The sequence below is a fragment of the Cyphomyrmex costatus genome, unplaced genomic scaffold (assembly GCF_001594065.2).
Source record: "Cyphomyrmex costatus isolate MS0001 unplaced genomic scaffold, Ccosl1.0 scaffold35, whole genome shotgun sequence".
In the NCBI taxonomy this organism is placed as follows: Eukaryota; Metazoa; Arthropoda; class Insecta; order Hymenoptera; family Formicidae; genus Cyphomyrmex; species Cyphomyrmex costatus.
Genome location: NW_017277664.1, coordinates 595329 through 615006, shown reverse-complemented (window position 1 = coordinate 615006; position 19678 = coordinate 595329). Strand labels below are relative to the sequence as shown.

Here is a 19678-nt window from a genome sequence, read left to right as displayed (position 1 = left end):
TACAGTAGAAGATGATACAAAGTTTTTATTTGTATAATTAATTTGCTTTAAACATAGTAAATAATAATTGATAAATTAAGTTTTCGATATAGGTGCGGCGTATATACCGGGTTTACCCTATTCTCTCTTTTCCTTCTTTAGTCCATGGTGCAGAAGTGGGATCGTCTCTTCTTAATACATACTTCCACATGAGAAAACCGTTACTTGTATCGGGATAATATTTTACCACTTTATATATACCATCGTATCTGTGATAGAATAAAAAATTGTTAAAGAAGGACCGTTAAAGAGTGATAAGAGTAGATCTATAAGAGTACAAACAAAGCGTTCAATTTACCTGTTACCATCTTTTGGTGCATATTTACTAAATTTTCCTAATTTATAATTGCGTACAACTCGGACTGGCTTTCCTTGCTTCCAGTTAGTCACAGAAGCCGCCGCACCAATTTTATTATTTACGGGAGCATTGCAATTCTTAGCTAATGCCAGATTCATTCTGGTTAATTCCTGGTCTTTGCTTTGTGAATTGGTTCTTTTGTTACCTGCATACACATAAAAAAATATAAACATACAAGTATATGCTCGTACATGCATTGAATACATATAGACGCATTTTATGATTGGATCACGATAAGCAATTTTCTTTAATTTGATATATAGGATACCTGATAAATTTCTACCACCTGAGCTGCTATATAAAAAGTCATCACCATTGTCGTAGTCTTTCTCATATCCACCTGACAAAACAATAGAATATGCACAGTCACTTGCTCGTCCATGAATACCAGCTACAGGCGATCTATGCACTCCTGCTTCCGAAACCTGCGAAGAAATCACTTTTTCATATTCATTGGAAAAGATTTATTATCTAAGATCAGGAAACTCTATGTAGAATACTTATGATACAAGAGAAAATTATTAAATGATAACCTTTTGATAATCCATTGATATTATAAATGTGAAAATAATAATTTATTTTAATGTCATATACAACAAATCTAAATTTACGTAAATGTTTCAACCATCGTTTTGGTCTCCTTCAATGCTAAAAAATTATAGACAATGAAAATATAATTATATAATTCTAAAATTGTAAAAATTATTTACATTCGCAAATACATATATTCGTAGTATCATTATGTGTGTGCCCAAGGAGAACGAAACAATTAAAATAATGTCAATTTTACGTCATTATTGATCGAATTTAGTCATTTTTAGAAAAATCTTGATCTCAGATCATAAAATAAGTAGGATGACAGTAAAAAAAAAGTCAATATAAAAATCATTTTTAAGTCATTTAAGATCAAGATTTTTATCATGATCAAAAAATGACTAAATTCGGTCAATATGATGTCAAATTGACATTATTTTGATTGTCTCCTTAGGTGGTAAATTATTAAAACCGACTGAATGAATTAAGCTGTAGTTGCTGCTAAGTAAAAGTTTATCATTAAAACTGACTGCTTTCGTTGTGTGTTCAATTAGTTTTAGTAATATACCAATGTTACCATTATCATAACAAGAGAATAATATAAATAATGATTACAAATATTTGTCAATATATATAAATAGCTTTTATAATTTTTAAATTATAATTATATTTTAGAATGAAGAAGATTAATGCCTGTTTCCACCAATAAAGATTAACTTTAATCTCGGTTTAACTTAATGTTAATCTTTTTCTAATTTTTACAATTAGAAAAAGACGAAGAGCAAATTGAACCGAGATTAAAGTTAATCTGCATTGGTGGAAATGGGCATAAAAGCATTTACCTGTTTTATAAATTTCCAGGTGCTTCCAACTTGTATACTCGGAACTGGCCCAACATGATTCTTATTGTTAGAAACCATGTTTATGCTCCACCTAATTGAGAAAAAGATAACGTGACTTTAGCGTTCACCGAATCTGGGATAAATGGTATTGCAAAAACTCCCTATTATCAATTTTTATTGGACCACTAAATTTCAAACCGAATGAGACAATGCCACAGTGGTCTAAGCTGAATCATGGGTACTTTTATAATAAATAATTATGTGTGAATTTATATGGAATATTATTTATTTCTACGTATGTAATTCTTTGATTGCACGCCGAAATTTTTTCAGACTTGAAACACACAACACTAATAAACTACTACAGTAATATCATGAACTAAATTGACTAACAAAATTTATTATTATAGCGATTACATGATGCTGTTTTCGCATCTTATATCGATCTTAATAATGTTAAATAACTTAATGTTAATAACAAATTAATAGAAAAGAAATAAGGACTCGTCATATAAAAATAAACAATAAGAAGACAAGGGCGAAATAAGAATTAAAAAAAATGTTTTTCAACTATAAAATATATAATTAGTAACTACTTTCGATAATTAATTTAATAAACATTACTTAACGCTAATTCGCCTTCAAACAAATAACTATATGATAATTAATAAATATAAATAAGTGTTACAAGTTTCGGCTCATGGATTGAGCCCTCCTCAGACATGTTAAAAAAACGGCGGACAAAGTTAATCGTTGAAGATCGTTCTTACAGTTTCCATTAATCTTGTGAATCTTCATAGAAAAACGACATTGGTTACAAACGATTGAAAAGTCGTATGCATAACAGTATCTCTGAAACGATGATAAAAAACTTTCTTTACAAATGTTAAACAAAAATATGTCAAAATTTCTAAAAGAAAACTCATCAAAGGAAATCAAACAAATTAAACCGGCAATAATATTTCGGTGCGCGAGCGTCCACATAAAAATAATCCACACAAACGTAAACATTTTTTAAGAAGAGCCCTGTTATAGGAAACGCTTAATATCTGAAATGCTTAATATTAAAAAACAGAAAAATAGTCTCAATTTACAAACAGATACTGAAGGTCTTCATAAGGCTTATGTACCCATTGTAAATAAAGTTTGACTTTCTAATATCAATAATTGGTGGTCTTGCTCAGTCTGCGTTTGATTCTTCAATTATTAGTCGTTCACACTTACACAATTTTACCAGTACTTTTCAATTTTTGTCTTTTTATTTTATTTAATTTGACGTATATTACTATAATCATGTGGACGCACCGAAATAGTATTATTGCTGGTTTAATTTGTTTGATTTCCTTTGATGAGTTTTCTTTCAGAAATTTTAACATATTTTTGTTTAACATTTGTAAAGAAAGTTTTTTACCATCGTTTCAGAGATATTGTTATGCATACGAGCATACGACTTTTCAATCGTTTGTAACCAATGTCGTTTTTCTATGAAGACTCACAAGATTAATGGAAACTGTAAGAACGATCTTCAACGATTAATTTTGTCTGCCGTTTTTTGTAGGTATGTCTGAGGAGGGTTCAATTCGAGAACCGAAACTTGTAACACTTATTTATATTTAATAATATAATTTATCATAGTTATTTATTTGAAGGCGTATTAGTTTTAAGTGTTGTTTAGTCAATTAATTATCGCGAAAGTAATTACTAATTATATGTTTTTTAATTGAAGGTAATTCTAATGTTAATCTTTTTGGCCTCGATTTTCCGTCTGTATCTATTACTAGTTCGCACTATACTGAGCTGGTAGCAGACTGATCAGTGATCACTGATATTTATATTATGATTTCCAGTTTAGGGATTAATTTTGGCAGAAATACAAGAGTGGGAACAGGCATTCATGTCACTACATAACTCAAAAACAGGTGGAGAGGGGAAGTCTAGTGTGTTATTGGTTGGTTTGCGAAATCCGCTTTATTTCAACCATTTTCATCGTTACGGGTACCTTTGCAAACCTACGAATAACATGCTAGACTTCCCTTCCACATGTTTTCTAAATTATATAGCGGTATGTTTCTTTTCTCTCGCCCCTCATGTGATCACGTCGAAATTAAAGCTAAACAGAAGTGACAAACCAGGCATATATCTGCACTCTACCATATATATTGTTTCATAAAAGAAACATTTTCCTATATAACTTGTTTTGGCTTATTGTATTTTACGATATTACAAAGCCTCAATTAAAGAATCATGTTTTGCAATTTCATTTATAAAGTAAATATGATAATGAAATCGGCCGATGACGGTCAAGCAGGATTTTGTTTGCTAAATGTAATGTGTGAATTTTATTTACCACGTATGTAGTCCTCAATCGCGTGCTGAAATTTTTCGAGACTTACAACGCAACTCTAATCAACTACCGTAGTAATATCACTTTAGTTAAATTGACACAAGCAATCTAACAAATTTTTGATGCTTAAAGCATCTTATTGGATCTTAATAATATGTTGAAAGACATATTAAAATTTAACGATGTAATGTTAAATTAATGATAAATTAAAATCTGTGAAAAATAATACCTATTACGAAGAATTTCACAAGTTGGCATCATCACTATCACATTTAGCAACCAAAATCCTGCTTGACCGTCATCGGCCGATTTCATTATCATATTTACCTTGTTTTCAACATTGACAGTTTTATACAAATCTTAATTTCATATATAAAGTTGTAATAAAATAAAATGATATGCTCATACATTTTCTCTCCCTCTCTCTTACGTTGCAGATACTTATTTTCATGATATTTTATCTTCTAGAAGTAATATTACGTCATAAAATCCTTTTGGTTTTCACATAAAAAAAAAATTTACACAAAATTATAATAAGTGATCCAGCTTTGACCGTTATTGGCTCCCTTCTTCTTGTTTGTTATTTAACAAATTATTATTTTGTTTTTTTTTCCAAAAAAATTGTTTTCTACGAGAAATCAGAAGATTTTGATATTCATAATTACGAATATCAAAATTGAAATGCGTTTCATCTAGCATTTAAACTATAATTTCAATATAAAGATTCGCCTAGACGTCTCCACGAATCTCTCCTGTTGATCCTTAAAAGTAAGACCTTTAACTGGCATCTATTTTAACCCCCCGTTGCGGTATAAGGGATCGACTATCCGAAGAAATGCGGTGTTAGCAAAGCAACTAAATCTTTTCTTTGTGCGTACGTGCGGTATGGTGTTTTAGAACATTTTTGAATGAAAAATGTCTTCTTTAATAGTAATAAATGATTTTAATAATAAAATATTAGTAATTTTAAAAATTATAAACTTGAAAGAGGCAAAGTTTCAAATATGTGATAAAATAATTTTAATATAATAAAGCATAAAATTAAAAACGTTTCAACGAACTAGTAATTTTCATATTGACATCTATGTATATCAATTGACTCACATTTAGTATTATCTCATTATAAGGGTTCGTTACAATCAATTTACAATTTTATAAAGGATACGACGTTGAAAGAATGTTGCTGTAATATTGTAATATTGAATGATAAAATGTCAAAGTTTTATCAATGTTGTATCTACATTTAATACCTCTACATTCATTGTTAATGTTACTGCAACGTTGAAATAATATTAAGTAAATTATATATATCAAGATCTATTTTAATAATTTGTAAAAAAAAGAACAAAATAGAATGTCATGTAAATGGGAAATTTAAATCACTTAAATTGATCTTTAAACAAAACTCATTTCTCTAAATTCTAAATAGTCTAAACGGTACATGTTTACGATCGAATCGGCAAGAATGCCACGCACGTTGCGCGTATCATATTGTTTTGTTTTGACCGATGCACGACGTCGACTCTTTCTACGTATATGTTATAGTTATAGTAGTTATACATCCAATAACATCTAGTGTTGGTGGATGATCAAAGTAACACTAAGTAAATTCCGTACGAATGCATAGGTTTGAAATCATTGGATAGATGACCACTTATTAGGAAAATAAGAAGATTAATTTTCAAATGAAGATAGAGTTATTCTTTTTTTATAGTTTTGTCGAAAATGTTCTGGAATATGATATTAATGAATAACCCTTTTTTTTAACAAAACTGAATTAACTAATATGCAAAAGGTTTTTTTTACGACGAATCAGACACCTCTTCAACATTAAATCTACATTTTGCGATGTTGCTGCAATGTTGGCAATGTTGTAATTCAACATTTCTATATGGTATTGATTTAATATTAGTTTGCTGTATATTAAGGGGAATATATATACATTTATATACATTTTTCTCTTGAAAATTGAAACTTTAAGAAAATACGGAATAAATATTAATTACTTTAAGAAAATTCGGAATAAATATTAATTTTTTTAATACTTAGTTCAAATATTATATTCGCAAATAGACAAAATAACGAAATCTTATAAAGTGGTCACCGAGCTGGCAGGCAGAAAATAATTCTGTAATTCCGGGTGTCCCGAAATTCTTTCACCTACTCGTAGGAAGAGGGTAGACTTATTTGTCTATCTGTTTGGCAGGTACAAAACAGCCGAAACGTCTGAGGTTATTTTCTACCTGCCCTCGCGGTAACTACTTTAAGGCTTCGACAATTTTGCGAAATCATCGTAAAAGTCGAACTGCATGAGTATTCTTGAAATGTGAAAATTTAAGAAAATATAAGATACAGCTATAATTAAAAAATTTACATTTACAGAGCTTACAATATAATTTTAATATTAAAATAATTTTTACGCACTTTAAAAAATGTTGGAATATACAATTTAACATTTAATTTTTGTTTAGATTATTACTTTATATTAAGTCTGTTCGTTACTAAGTTTATGGAAGTTGTATGTTCACTCGTCCTTTACGTTTCTTTTTGCTGTCATGTTTTCCTTATTAGGCTTACTTTCATATTTGCTTGCGAGCTGCGCTCGATAACTGTATTGTGAGAGAATCTTCTCAATCCTATGTAAAATAAAGGACAAGTGTTTTTCAAAACTCTCTATTTGATTGCTCAGAAAGCCTCATCACAACAAAAAGGAAAAAGGGAAAGAGAAAATTTAGTAAATATGCACCAAAAGATGGTAACAGGTACATTGAACGCTTTGTTTGTACTCTTATAGATCTACTCTTATCACTCTTTAACGGTCCTTCTTTAACAATTTTTTGTTCTATCACAGATACGATGATATATATATAAAGTAGTAAAATATTATCCCGATACAAGTAACGGTTTTCTCATATGGAAGTATGTATTAAGAAGAGACGATCCCACTCTTGCATCATGGACTGAAGACGGAAAAAAGATAATAGAATTTCTTGGATTGAAGATGTTATATCCTAATGGATATCTGACTCAATCCAAGAAGTAACGTAAATGAGAGTTTATTTAAGAAACAATTCGTCAGTGACAGTGACGAAGATGACAACGTAACTATTAAAAAATCTAAAAAATCATAGTTAGTTTTTGACACAAATAGTGCACTACTCCCCTGTCTGTCAATTGTATTGCTCTAACGGTCAGTTTTTAATAAAGAATCTACAATTAAGTGAATACTCCTGTATTATTACCGCAGTATTTTTCTACAATAAACACCCATCGCTAATGAAGAACATATGAATGGGAGCTCGGCTAAGAAACGATCTGTCAGTGACAGTAACGAAGAGTACAATATGACAGTAACGAAGAGGACAATATCTTAAAGCTTATAGTTATTGGAAAACACTTATAGGCTGTATGTTTTTTGTTTTGATTTTATTAATAAATTGTTGTATTATTATTGCATACATGAACATCCTGTGTTAACTCATATAGGCATAAAGGTATACTATTAAATTTAATCTATTGAGCCTATCACATTTATTTAAATAACATTAATAGCGTGTTCGAACTTTGTAACGGGTTTCGAATAGATCTGGATTGAATTAAATCTTTCCTGCTGATTGACGTTACATGATCTACCAATAGTGGAGTTTGCAGCATCATTAATCCAAGTCTGGTCGGTTCAAAATCTGCTGTAGTCAAACACACTATAAACTTGCAATATTCCGCACTCATGACATAAAAATACCAGGAATAGCACATTGCGCATAATAACGATAGCAATACTGAAGAGAACCAATCAAATTTTATCCAATCAAATTTTACAATATCAATTTTATTTATATTATATACGCACTTTCCAGCATATAACAGCGCTGGTATATTGGAATAGTCAACCAAATTTTTTCCAAAATTCACTCTCCTATAATGTGCATTTACGAAAATGTTTCACTTTAAACGCAAAATATTCCAAGAATGTTATATAAATATTACTAAAAAATTAAAATAAGTTATAATATTTTTCAAAAATAATGTATAATATATTTTAATATAATGAGTATTTTACTGATACTATATGTCCATATATATATTTTTAATATTTTTTTAATATTCTTAAAATATTGTTAAAATATTTATTAATATTAATTATTTTTATATTAGTGCAATTTCAATTCATAATCTAGTAACGAAACGGTCTTATCAATTTATACTTGTGTACTTAAATAACGTTTCGGTGTGATTTTACTTACATATCAAGTTCTACAACTGCGTGCCAATATTATTTTCATTTTTTTAAACGTTTATTTAAACTAAACCGGTAATCAGTTTTACAAATTAAAGTAAATGTTATTATAATACTACTTAAGTATTAAAGAACGACATCGACTACTAAACACAACTGGAAACAAGGAAAACAAGTTCGAATTACACGCAATTATAAATTAGATAGTGAATATGCACCTAAGGAAGGTAATATTAAACGCAATAAATAGGTAACATTAAACGCAATGTTTGTATTCCTGCAGGTCTATAGTAATCATTTATTGAGGAGAATCTAAAGTGAAACCAAAACTCCATGTTAGACATGTACACAGTGAATTAAAAGTATTAAGACTTCTTAGCTCTTAATGAAGAATAATTAGGGGAATCATTATGTAAAAAAATTCATGTAATTCCATTAAAAAAAAAACAAAAATGACCTTGATATTTCTGAAGCGCCTCCACCTGGATAAAAATTATTATTGTAAATATGCTTATCGATTAATTGATCTTTGATGCGGAGGTTAATAAAAGTCGAAGGATTTCCTAAGAGAATTTTTCTTTTTCGAAGCAAATATCGCCGAAACTATACAAGATACAAAATTTTCCACAATAAAAATTGAATGGCTTTAAAAGTACTTTAGAATAATGAAACATTTTTTTTATTTATAATATTTAATTTTATTCTAACATATTGCGAAGAATATGTAGCGGCATACATACGTATTCCCACTCCTGTATTTCTGCCAAATTGAATCCCTAATTTGGAAATCATAATATAAATATCGGTGACCAGTTTGCTACCAGCTCAGTATAGTGCGATATATACGAACTATAGTAATAATATATATACACGGAAAATCGAGGCCAATACTTCGGGAAGTAATTCGGTAAGCAAAAAGATTATTGACATTAGAATTTTCCTTCAATTATAAAACATATAATTAGTAACTACTTTCGATAATTAATTTAATAAACATTACTTAACGCTAATTCGCCTTCAAACAAATACTCAACTTTACCTCCAAAAAAAACCCAAAAATACTTTATGACGTAAAATATTACTTTTAGAAGATAAAATATAAAAAATTTAAAGATAAAAAATTTTCCAATGGTTTCGCATAATCATAGTGGACAGTGTAGTGCGATAGTGTAGTGCGATATATAATACGAACTAGTAATATATATACACGGAAAATCGAGGGTTACTTCGGGAAGAGATGTATGTGCGATGTTTAATAAGAACAAGTAAAATATATACAGAGTATCCGGAAAATCAAGGAGAATACTCAGCTTTATCTCCAAAAAAACCCAAAAAAATTTTATGACGTAAAATATTACTTCTAGAAGATAAAATATAAAAAAATTTAAAGATAAAAAATTTTCCAATGGTTCCGCATAATCATAGTGGACCAATTCCGTCCAAATCATATGTGGATGTTAGTATACTACCTAGAAGTTTTGAATACAGGTAAAGAAAACAATATCAAATAATTAACAAATGATAACCTTGATGAGCCAACGCAGATATAAATACGCAACATGAAAATATATATCTACAATGTAAGAGAGGAGGAAAAAAGTATATAGGAGCACATAATTTCAATTATTATAACGTTTTTAAAAATAAAATTGCAAAACTTGATTCTTTAATAGAGAGGCTTCGTAGTATCGTAAAACATAAGCCAAAACAAGTTACATGGAAAATATTTCGTTTATAAGAAAATATTTTTGTGTAGAATCTGATAAAGTGCAGATATGTAGCTGCATTACAAATAGGATTATAGGGTGGAAATGAGTTAGCACTTCTAAGTTAGTTTTGATGGGAACGTAGGAGCGAGAGAGAACAGATGTACCGCTATATAACTCAGAAAACAGGTAGAAGTCTAGCGTGTTATTCGTAGGTTTGCAAAGGTACCAGTATCAATGATACAAAAGAGTTGAAATAAAGTGGATTTTGCAAACCAACGAATAACACGTTAGACTTCTTCTCTCCATTTGTTTTTGAGTTATGTAGCGATATACATGCCTGTTCCCACTCCTGTGTTTCTGTCAAAATTAATCCCTAAACTGAAAATCATAATAAATATCGACGACCAGTCTGCCACCAACTCAGTATATAACGTAAACTTACTTGCGCGTTACAAGTTAGAGACAGTTGAACACAGTTGTGTCCGGAAAAATATTTTGCAATGATTCCTAGGAATCATATTGGGCCAATTCCGGGTGTGGATATTGGTACCTTAATATTCCCGGGGGGGAGGGATTTATACAGGGGTTTACTCTGGTATATATACGAAGTTAATTCACGTCGTATACTCCAACATCATAGTAGACCAATATTATTAAAAAATATAATAGGATTCGTGCAATGAAAAATACCAGGGACAAGTGATGAAATTGTTATAAATAGCGGCAACAAATAGGTGTATATTCACTATTTTTCCTCAATTTATAATTGTCTATAATTATAACCGGTTTCAGTAGCCGATGCAACGTACCAATTTTAGTATTTGTGGAACATTATTCTCAGCTAGTTCTAGGTTCATTCTGATTAGTCATTAGCTCTTGCTTTATGAATTGATTTCTTTTATTATCTGCATATCCATAAAAGAGCTTTCTATAAGAACGGATGAGTTTCTTTGTTTTTTTTTTCGGTTTGTCTCCTGCCTGTAACAAATAGAATATTATAATAGCGAATAATAAATATTGTAGCAAATTATCAATAAAAGTGTGTGTGTGTGTGTGTGTGTGTGTGTGTGTGTGCGTGTGTGTGTGGTGGATGGATGGGTGAGTAAGTTCTTGAAGTATGATAAGATTGATAGATAAACTTATGGAAAAGCTGCCACCATCAACAGCTTCATGAATATTTCATGTCGGAACATTCAAGATATTGTACGGTTACAGAGGCATTAATTTGTACTTGCTGCAGAAGGCGGCCGGTTCTGTTTTACCTCTCAGGAAAGTCACTTTTATTCGCTATCATAATGGAAACTGTACTATTACCGAAATATTTCTGCCAAGACATATACATTATATCATTGAGAATTTGTTCATAGGAGATTCCGAATTTAACAATTAGTCCTAAATTTGGTATATTTATATGTAATACTTACTTTAAAAATTAGCTGTAGGATAGTTTTACATTCTTCTGTAAGCTAAAATAATGACAGACTGAATTAAACAAAAATTATATGTTAAATGAAAGGGATACAAAAAAAATGTTTTACCTTCTGTATAAGATTATATAAAGATGTAGTTGGATGCAGAACTATCTTATGTGCATAATAAAATATTTCCGAGACATTCTGAACTGTTTTCACAGAGCACTGGAAAAAGATAGATGATGCTTTTGTCATTTTTTTCATTTACTAGCCAAATGGAATCTTATCTTCATACGACTTTTATCTCCGTGACCTTATCACACTGGAATTACAAAAGTGGAAGTCATTAACAGATGTGCTAAACAAGGGTGCTACTGAAATCTTTATAAGAGATTGCAAACCTCTATGACAGAGTAACTTAGGAGATTAATTTTATCATCTACAGGCACAATTGGATACCAATTGATGGACAAGGAGCTTCTGATTAATGGTAGCTGGCAGTTCTGTTTTGAGTGTCCTTGTCGTCCATGGAATAAACTACGCACATTACATGTTAATTAACTTTCTATTTATTACACTGCTACAAACAACATCAAATCTTTGCTTTAATATACAACAGGTGGAAATATTACTGATGTAACAAATTTTCTGAGAAATTATCTAGACAGCACAAAAATCCCTAAATCGAAACATAGGATGTATTTATTCCTCAAATTTAGGATGACATTCATATAATTGATTCTAATATTTAAAACCATCTTAAGTGTAATCTTAAGATGCCATAAATCACAGATTATAATATGTATAATATTAATATCTTATAACGTTACACAGTCAGTTTTAAAATAAAAACCAATCTTGTATAGACTTGTTTGTGTCGATCATGTTGAGAGGTGTTAATACCTTGAGCGTTATGAAGCAGTAGCACAGTGAAATGGCGAAAAGAGACACATGATCAGGAATATCCTTAATTAATTGACTATATGCATCGGTATCTACACCAGGATGAAATTCGCCGGTATCGCGATTTCCTCGGCCTTACTCGGAACTGTAAGAAAATTATATGGAATAAGGGCAAAGAGCCAGTAACAATAATCAATTCAAATTTAAAGAATAATAATGATCATCATCATGTAAATAAAGTAACAAAGAAGTTTAATATAATAAATAAATAATACATACGTTTCGAACTCCGGTCGGGTCATTCTCAATGTTACAGTTAAAAAATTCAACGGTGATTAAATTACAAAATATATATTATACAAAAAATTAATTAATTAATCAAGTAATATCTAATAATATAGTTGAGTCGTTGTGATTCTGATTTTGCATTCTTTGCTCTATTTACATGATGATCATTATTACAGCTATATTTTTTTAATTTGAATTAATTGTTGTTACTGACTCTTTGCCCTTATTTTCTATATACTTTGTAAGGAAATTATTATGTTACTGCACCATACCGCTGTTATTTCATATAAACCATAATGTGTATCGAAATAAAGATCCGGTAACAAATACTATTTGAGTTCAATATTTTTATTCAACTAATTTTACAATGATTTAGAAGAAACTGACCATTACGAACGACTTTCGAGAAAATTCTAGCGGAGTACGCCACGTGTTTTCCTTACCTTCGCCATACTGGGGTTGGTGGTTAAATATACCGAATTACTCCGAAAAATTATGGTATTACAAAAAAAGAACTGTTAAAAACGCGGTAATTAACCATAATGTTCCGATATTCACCGACTCTGAGATTCATTACTCTGAAATCTCTGAGACTTGCTCCGAAATTCACTCCGAAAATTACTTAAAATTTAACGAGATTCAACTTCGGAAGACGGTGACTGATTGTGAGTCGACTGGTGTAGAAATAGGGGTAGAAAGAAAGATTCTTCGGCGTGTAGGAATATATATATACATCGATCAGTGCTGTCACTCTCTGCTAGTGGAAGAACGCTAGTAACCATATTCATAGGGAGTTTTTGCTTAAATTGTTATTTAGTGTAAAATTGATTTGCGCATGTGCTTATTTTCAATTTTGCACCAATAATTAATTTTATGTAAAAATAAGAGTAAATAGATTTTATATATAAATCATAAGTAACAATCAATCTCTCGGTGAGTAGACTGCATTTTAAAACTCATAAAAAAAATAAGTGTTGCAATATCTTTTAGTTTAGTCCTTGATTGTACAAAAAATGAAGCAACTAATTACATAAAGTCTTTTCTTTCTATGAAATAAAAAAAAAGAATCGAATAAGTTCTTAATTGACTGATTGATTCTCTTATGTATTGTATGCATTGTACAAAAGTATAGACATATATATGCCTTACACTGTATAAGCTCTAATATAGGAGAGTGCGTTTACACGTTGACATTTTATGTAAAAATTAGAACCAAGATAATTAATTAGTGATGACATTAATTAGTATCTTGTCGGTGCTTCTGTTTATTCATACGCGTCAATTAATTCTATCAAAATTGATCATTTCTGCAACTTGAATTCTCTGCAGTGACAGATTCCGGCATTCATTCAACGGTTTAGCGCGATTGAAGCGCATGCGCAAACAATGCGCTGCGCAGCCATTGATGCGAAAGTTTCGTTAGGAATATTCGTGCATTGCATTCAATTTTCTTGGTTGTTTCCCGCGATTTTGTTGATGCATTCTGGACGTAAACTTATGTGATGAAAAATACGTTGATTTCGAGTATTTCTGAAGGATATTAATGCATGTAATTCGCCGAAAGTTGTATTGTTATTCGTCACCAAAGATCTTTGATGTGCTCAGCGGAATTGCTTTGCCGAATTCGCCGGTTTGCGTAGGTTAGTTTGTACGAAAAATGCTTTTCCTAATTTCATCTTGAACATTTATGCGATTAACTGCCAGTCAATTTGTTGTTTTTTATATTAATTATATTAAATTCATATTGAAAATAAAGTTTATGTTAAGACCTGCTAGTTATGAAATTAACGAAGCTAGATATATAAGCGTTTTAATATTTTAAACAATTAAATATTCAGTAATGCATATCATTATGCAATATCATTACGTTATTTAAAAGAATATATATATATATATTATTTCATTGTCAAAAAGTTAATTAAGGTGACTTTTTAAGCCTTAGTACATGTAATTACATTATTTGTGTTGCAATGTATTTCCTTTTTTTAAATATTAAAAAGAACAAGTAATTAGTTATAATATATATATACAAAATTTTTTAAATACATAATCTTAACATTATTTTCTGGATTTGTTAAAATACATAAAAAATTGCTTGACATTATTTTTATATGTTTATAAAAGGTGATATTTTTGTATATTTTAATGTTGTGTCCCATCAGGTGCACTGTCTTGCTAGTCTATTGGGAAACATGTCTTGTTTAAATTATAGCATCTTTTACAAGCATTAGCATTAATATTAATTATATCTTCCAGTATAAAATTATTTGTATTCTGTGTATTTCATGTCTTTGAAATACTGGAAGGACTAAGGTCTGATTGTAAAAATGTTACTCATTCTTTAAATAAAGTTTAAAACTATTATTTTTTTTCTTTGAAGCCAAAAGAGAAAGAGAGATAGGAAGAGTTTTAAGCAGGATTGACAAAATCTTTTTTTTTTTTTTTTTTAAGAATGAAACATGTTTCGTTTTAAACTTGTATTTAATGCTTCAAATATGCTATAAATTATATTATAAAAGAAACATTAAAAACATTGATTAAGCATGTTTTAAACTGTTTAAAACATGTTTTTGTATGGTAATTCTACAATGCTCTTTATTTCCTGTTTCTTACTGTTTACCTCTTGCCCAATCTTGCCTTTTTTGACCAAAAGGCAAGAGACAAACAGTAAGAAACAAGAAATAAAGAGCACATCGTAGAATTACCATTAGCAATTCTGGTTTTAAGCTTTTTTAAAGTTAAAGTAACATTGGTGTACACAACCAAACCTAAGTAATTAATTATAACATTTACATAATGTACAATTTTTAAAATACATAATTCTAAAAATATTTTCTGAACATATTAAAACAAATGTAAAAATTTAATTTTTATATTTTTATAAAGGTGATAAAAATTAATGAGCCATCATATGCAAAAAAGACCTGGAAAACCATTGTGTGGACCAAGTATACGCTAATCTAATGTAATGTAAGTTATCAAATTTACTAATGTTTGTTAATTTAATTAACTGAAAATTGAGAAATACATCATAAAATTTTAATGTGAATTTTTTTAATTCTATCATCTGTATATTTCCAGCTTATCAATAAATATAATTTTAATCTTCTGCTGTCAGAATCAATTTAATTTAGATTTACTTTTGAAATCTTGAAGTTATGCTGACCTTAAGATATTTATTTCAGATTACAACTTCAGAAAATTATTAGACAATGGATAGCAATCCAGGAAAGTTACTTTACACTCCACGACGAGCGCAGAAATGTCTTTTTGCACAATCTAGTGATAATTCTGCCAAGAAGAGCGTTTCTCAAAATCTAGTGCATATTGAAGATGACAAATCCTTGGGAGATGAATCAGACTTGGGACCTATGTCACCTTTAGCTCTCACTGATCGAAGTCCAAGTATCAGTGATCAGAGTTCTTCAGACAAAGAATTTCCACTTGCGACATCTGAAAAGTCGAACGTTCTCAATACGTCTGTGTCTTGGGATCGTTTAAGACTGAACACGGAGGAACGCATGTCACCCTTTAGGTCACTTAGAAAGGTCACTAGAGAGGCTAGATACTCACCAAGATGTAAAACATTCTCTACTAATCGCTGCCCGAAATCATTGCCATCTAGTCCGAAGGAATTGTTGGGTCAGTTAACACCGCAACGCTCAAAGACAAATATGGAACAGATGAACGAAATAGTACCAGAGACACCCCAGCGAAGCTTTGCCACGGAGATACAAAATCAAAGTATCACGGAAACTCCTCGAAAAGGCAGAACCCCCAAGAGCAAGCAAACAACACCTTTGAGTTCTGTAAGCAAGACAGTCCCATTGCCAAAGCTACACAGACGAAAGTCTTGCAGTACCATTGAAACAAGCGTGGGTTTCTCGCCTGAGCAAAAGGAGAACACATTGAAGAGACATGCACGCGATCAGTCGGGATCAAAACCAACAAAACTTTTTAAGGGAGACGATGGTTTCGTGCCTAGAGCGAGAGCATCATTGTTTCAAGAGAGAAAACATGAATATAGCAGCCTAAAGGATTTCTCATTAAATACGAAATCGTTTTACAGCGGCAATGTGAAGTCCGAGCGGCCTTTCAGCGACTACAAGAGTAGCGACATTAAAAGGAGACGAAGTTCACTGTCACAAAGCAGCAGTAGACGTTCGTTGGTAAAGAAGCGAAGATTTGGTAAGATAAATGCTGGCGTGGGCCACGGGATTAAGAAGCCGAAGTCTAAGGTAAATACAGAGACATTAAAGAACTGGGAACAGGATGTTACACAGAGTCTCACAGCTTCAAGTAAGAGTCCACCTGTGGAAGAAGCTCAATCGATGGAGGCGAACACAATTGCCGAAAGGGCTCCGTCGCCAACAATCGACGAGAATAAGCGATTTTTTAAAACTAATAGGACGATCAGATTAAATCAGGCAGCTACGGTAACAGTGAATGATAAAATTAAGTTGAAGGTTGAGGATGGTAAAATTGAATTGAGAGAGAATCAAAATCGTTCATCCACGAATGTACATAAACAAAATCTGAAAACTGTAAACGTCTCTCTGGATACCACTGATCTCACAGTCGACGAACCTGAAGTTGAAGCTACATTACAACAGGACAAAGTTAATGATCTCTTGAAAATTTTGGAGGATGACTGGGCGAACGACGAGTACGATACGATGGCATCATTGACCTATATAGCGAATGCGTTTTCTCCGAAAACCATGACATCAAAAGATACTATTATGTCTCCAGCTACCGAGCTTAGTAACATGACTTCGACGATGAACATTACGGACGCTGCTCCTTTGAATAACTTTGGAAATCTTTCACTTGAGAACGCTAATAACAGTAATATTAATAATAATGAAAATGAAAAACATACCGAAAAAGAAACTGAAGAGGATACCGAAAAAAGATATTTTCCATTATTTACCAAAGGATATTCTGTACCTGATAATATTTTTGAGTATGTTCGTGAGTTATAAATCTTGAATTTTTTATCCCCATAAAATTTTGACTTGCACAGAACTTTTTTGCTCTTTTATTGTATTACTCTTATACTATTATCATGTATTAATTTCTTAATATTTTAATCTCGTTTATGTAATTTATATTTTTCAGTACACGACTGTCTTTTTAAAAAAATATTTTAAGTTATGCAAAGATACTTTCGAAAATTCTTTAAATTTGTTTTAATGAAATACATGTTTTAACTTCTACTTTAGAGAGACAAAGAATGTCGATACCACAAAAGCAACAAAAAAAAATATGCAATGGCAGCTATCCGCGAAAGGTGGTGGTGCAAAAAATCAGTATCAGCTAGATGCTGGTCAGAAACGTTTCGGCGCCATTCAATGTCTAGAATGCGGCATTGTGTATCAAGTGGGTGATCCTGAGGATGAAAACGCTCACTTGAATTATCACAATAGCATACGAATTTTAAAATTCCAAGTACGTTACATTTGTGCTTGCAAAATGAAAACTACATTTCCTTATAGATATCATATTTAAATATTTTTGTTGCACATGATATTTCAGGGTTGGAAGAATGAGCGTATTATATTGGAGGATCCTTTTACCTCCAGCAGAATAATCTTGATCGAGCCACATGACTCCAAGCAACATTGGAAGAAAGTGTTGGAGATTTTGGTTGTTGTAGATAGGGATTTGGGACTGGCAGATATGAACATTTCGGATTATCAAAACAAGAAGGCAAATATATGCTATCTTATACTCATTTTTAATAACGCACAAACGTCGTTTTTATTACACATATTTCTGTTTTACGGATACATTATTTTTATCGCACAGACGCACATTATCGAATTTATTGTAAAAACAATTTTACAAAAATGTATTTCTTGCAGATTTTTTTGTATATACGCGAGAAAAACGTTCTCGGAGTATTGGTGGCAGAACATATTGAAACGGCTTTTCGCATGATTCCTGAGCTAATCGAACTTAATTGTTGTACCGCAGAGAGTACACCTACGAAATGTGGCATAAACGTTGTCTGGACCACGATGAGTCATCGCAAACAGGGTATAGCCACTAAACTCGTCGATACTTTGAGGTAAATTGCATGTTACATGTACATGCCGACTTACTTCCAAAAAAATCGTACATTGTTCGAAATATCTTTTTTTGTTTCAGAGCTAAATTTTTCTATGGTTACGTGATGTCGTTGGACGATATAGCGTTTTCAATACCGACTCCAAGTGGTAAAATCTTCGCCGAGAAGTACACCAGAACGAAAAACTTCAAAGTTTACAACTGAATCTACTTAAGCTCAAACATTCGTTCTTTCTAAATGGTTGCGTCTTTTATTGTGAAACAGCCATACTTAATATATTATACATCTTATTTTATCGATTTTATCTTGATAGTTATGTATTTTTATGAAACTTTTATTTAGATGAGGATATGACTGAAACAGAGTTTCTTTAAGTTTATGAATCGATTTTAATGAACTTGTTTTTTTTTTTATTTAAAGTGTTGCTGCATTTTATTATAGTTTCAAACCTAACGCAATACTTATTTTTATAATAAATTTGATATATCATAAGATATAAATCTTAAATTATAGAATAGATTGGATATTATATAAATTATTTTTTGAAAATATTCAGTTATAATAAAATTATTAATACTGTTCTCGGAATGTGAATATATTTTTAGTGATGCCATTTCTAATTGATGGAATATACATTACGCTCATTTTCGTATTTCTTATGTAGTAAGTGAATAAGATATTTGTTATATATTAAAAATAATTTGTGTTGTGGATTAAAAAATTTGGATTAAATAAAAAGTATGTTCATTAACCAAACTCGAGTATTGTAATTATAAACAATCTTTTGAATAAATATAAAATATATGATGTTTAGAAAGAGAACTTAAATAAAAAACAAGAAATATGCTAATTACTAGCACATTTAATAATAATACTTTGTAGTACAAAATTATATTTCGCCATTATATATATATATATATAATATAACTAAAAAAATGT

The 19678-nt window shown here is 30.5% G+C and overlaps 2 protein-coding genes across 3 annotated transcripts; one reads left to right on the top strand and one right to left on the bottom strand.

Annotated features, from left to right (window-relative positions):
- Positions 1-10367: 10367 nt before the first annotated feature.
- Positions 10368-13326, bottom strand: LOC108776321 (mitochondrial Rho GTPase 1-like). Of its 2 annotated transcripts, XM_018542903.1 has the most exons (5): positions 13110-13326; positions 11877-12012; positions 11602-11797; positions 11488-11529; positions 10368-11041 (listed from the first exon to the last, which is right to left on the bottom strand). In XM_018542903.1, the coding sequence occupies exons 3-5, from the start codon at positions 11737-11739 to the stop codon at positions 10901-10903; spliced, it is 321 nt and encodes a 106-aa protein (XP_018398405.1). In that variant the 5' UTR covers positions 11740-11797; positions 11877-12012; positions 13110-13326; the 3' UTR covers positions 10368-10900. The 2 variants fall into 2 exon arrangements, 1 of the variants encoding a protein (XP_018398405.1); XR_001940782.1 differs by lacking the exons at positions 10368-11041; positions 11488-11529 and adding an exon at positions 12379-12523 and having other exon boundaries at positions 11608-11797; positions 13110-13142.
- Positions 13327-15604: 2278 nt separating this feature from the next.
- On the top strand, positions 15605-19038 carry eco (Establishment of cohesion). The gene is made up of 6 exons (XM_018542883.1): positions 15605-15636; positions 15852-17632; positions 17892-18117; positions 18205-18378; positions 18534-18739; positions 18820-19038. The coding sequence occupies exons 2-6, from the start codon at positions 15879-15881 to the stop codon at positions 18941-18943; spliced, it is 2484 nt and encodes an 827-aa protein (XP_018398385.1). The 5' UTR covers positions 15605-15636; positions 15852-15878; the 3' UTR covers positions 18944-19038.
- Positions 19039-19678: the final 640 nt, after the last annotated feature.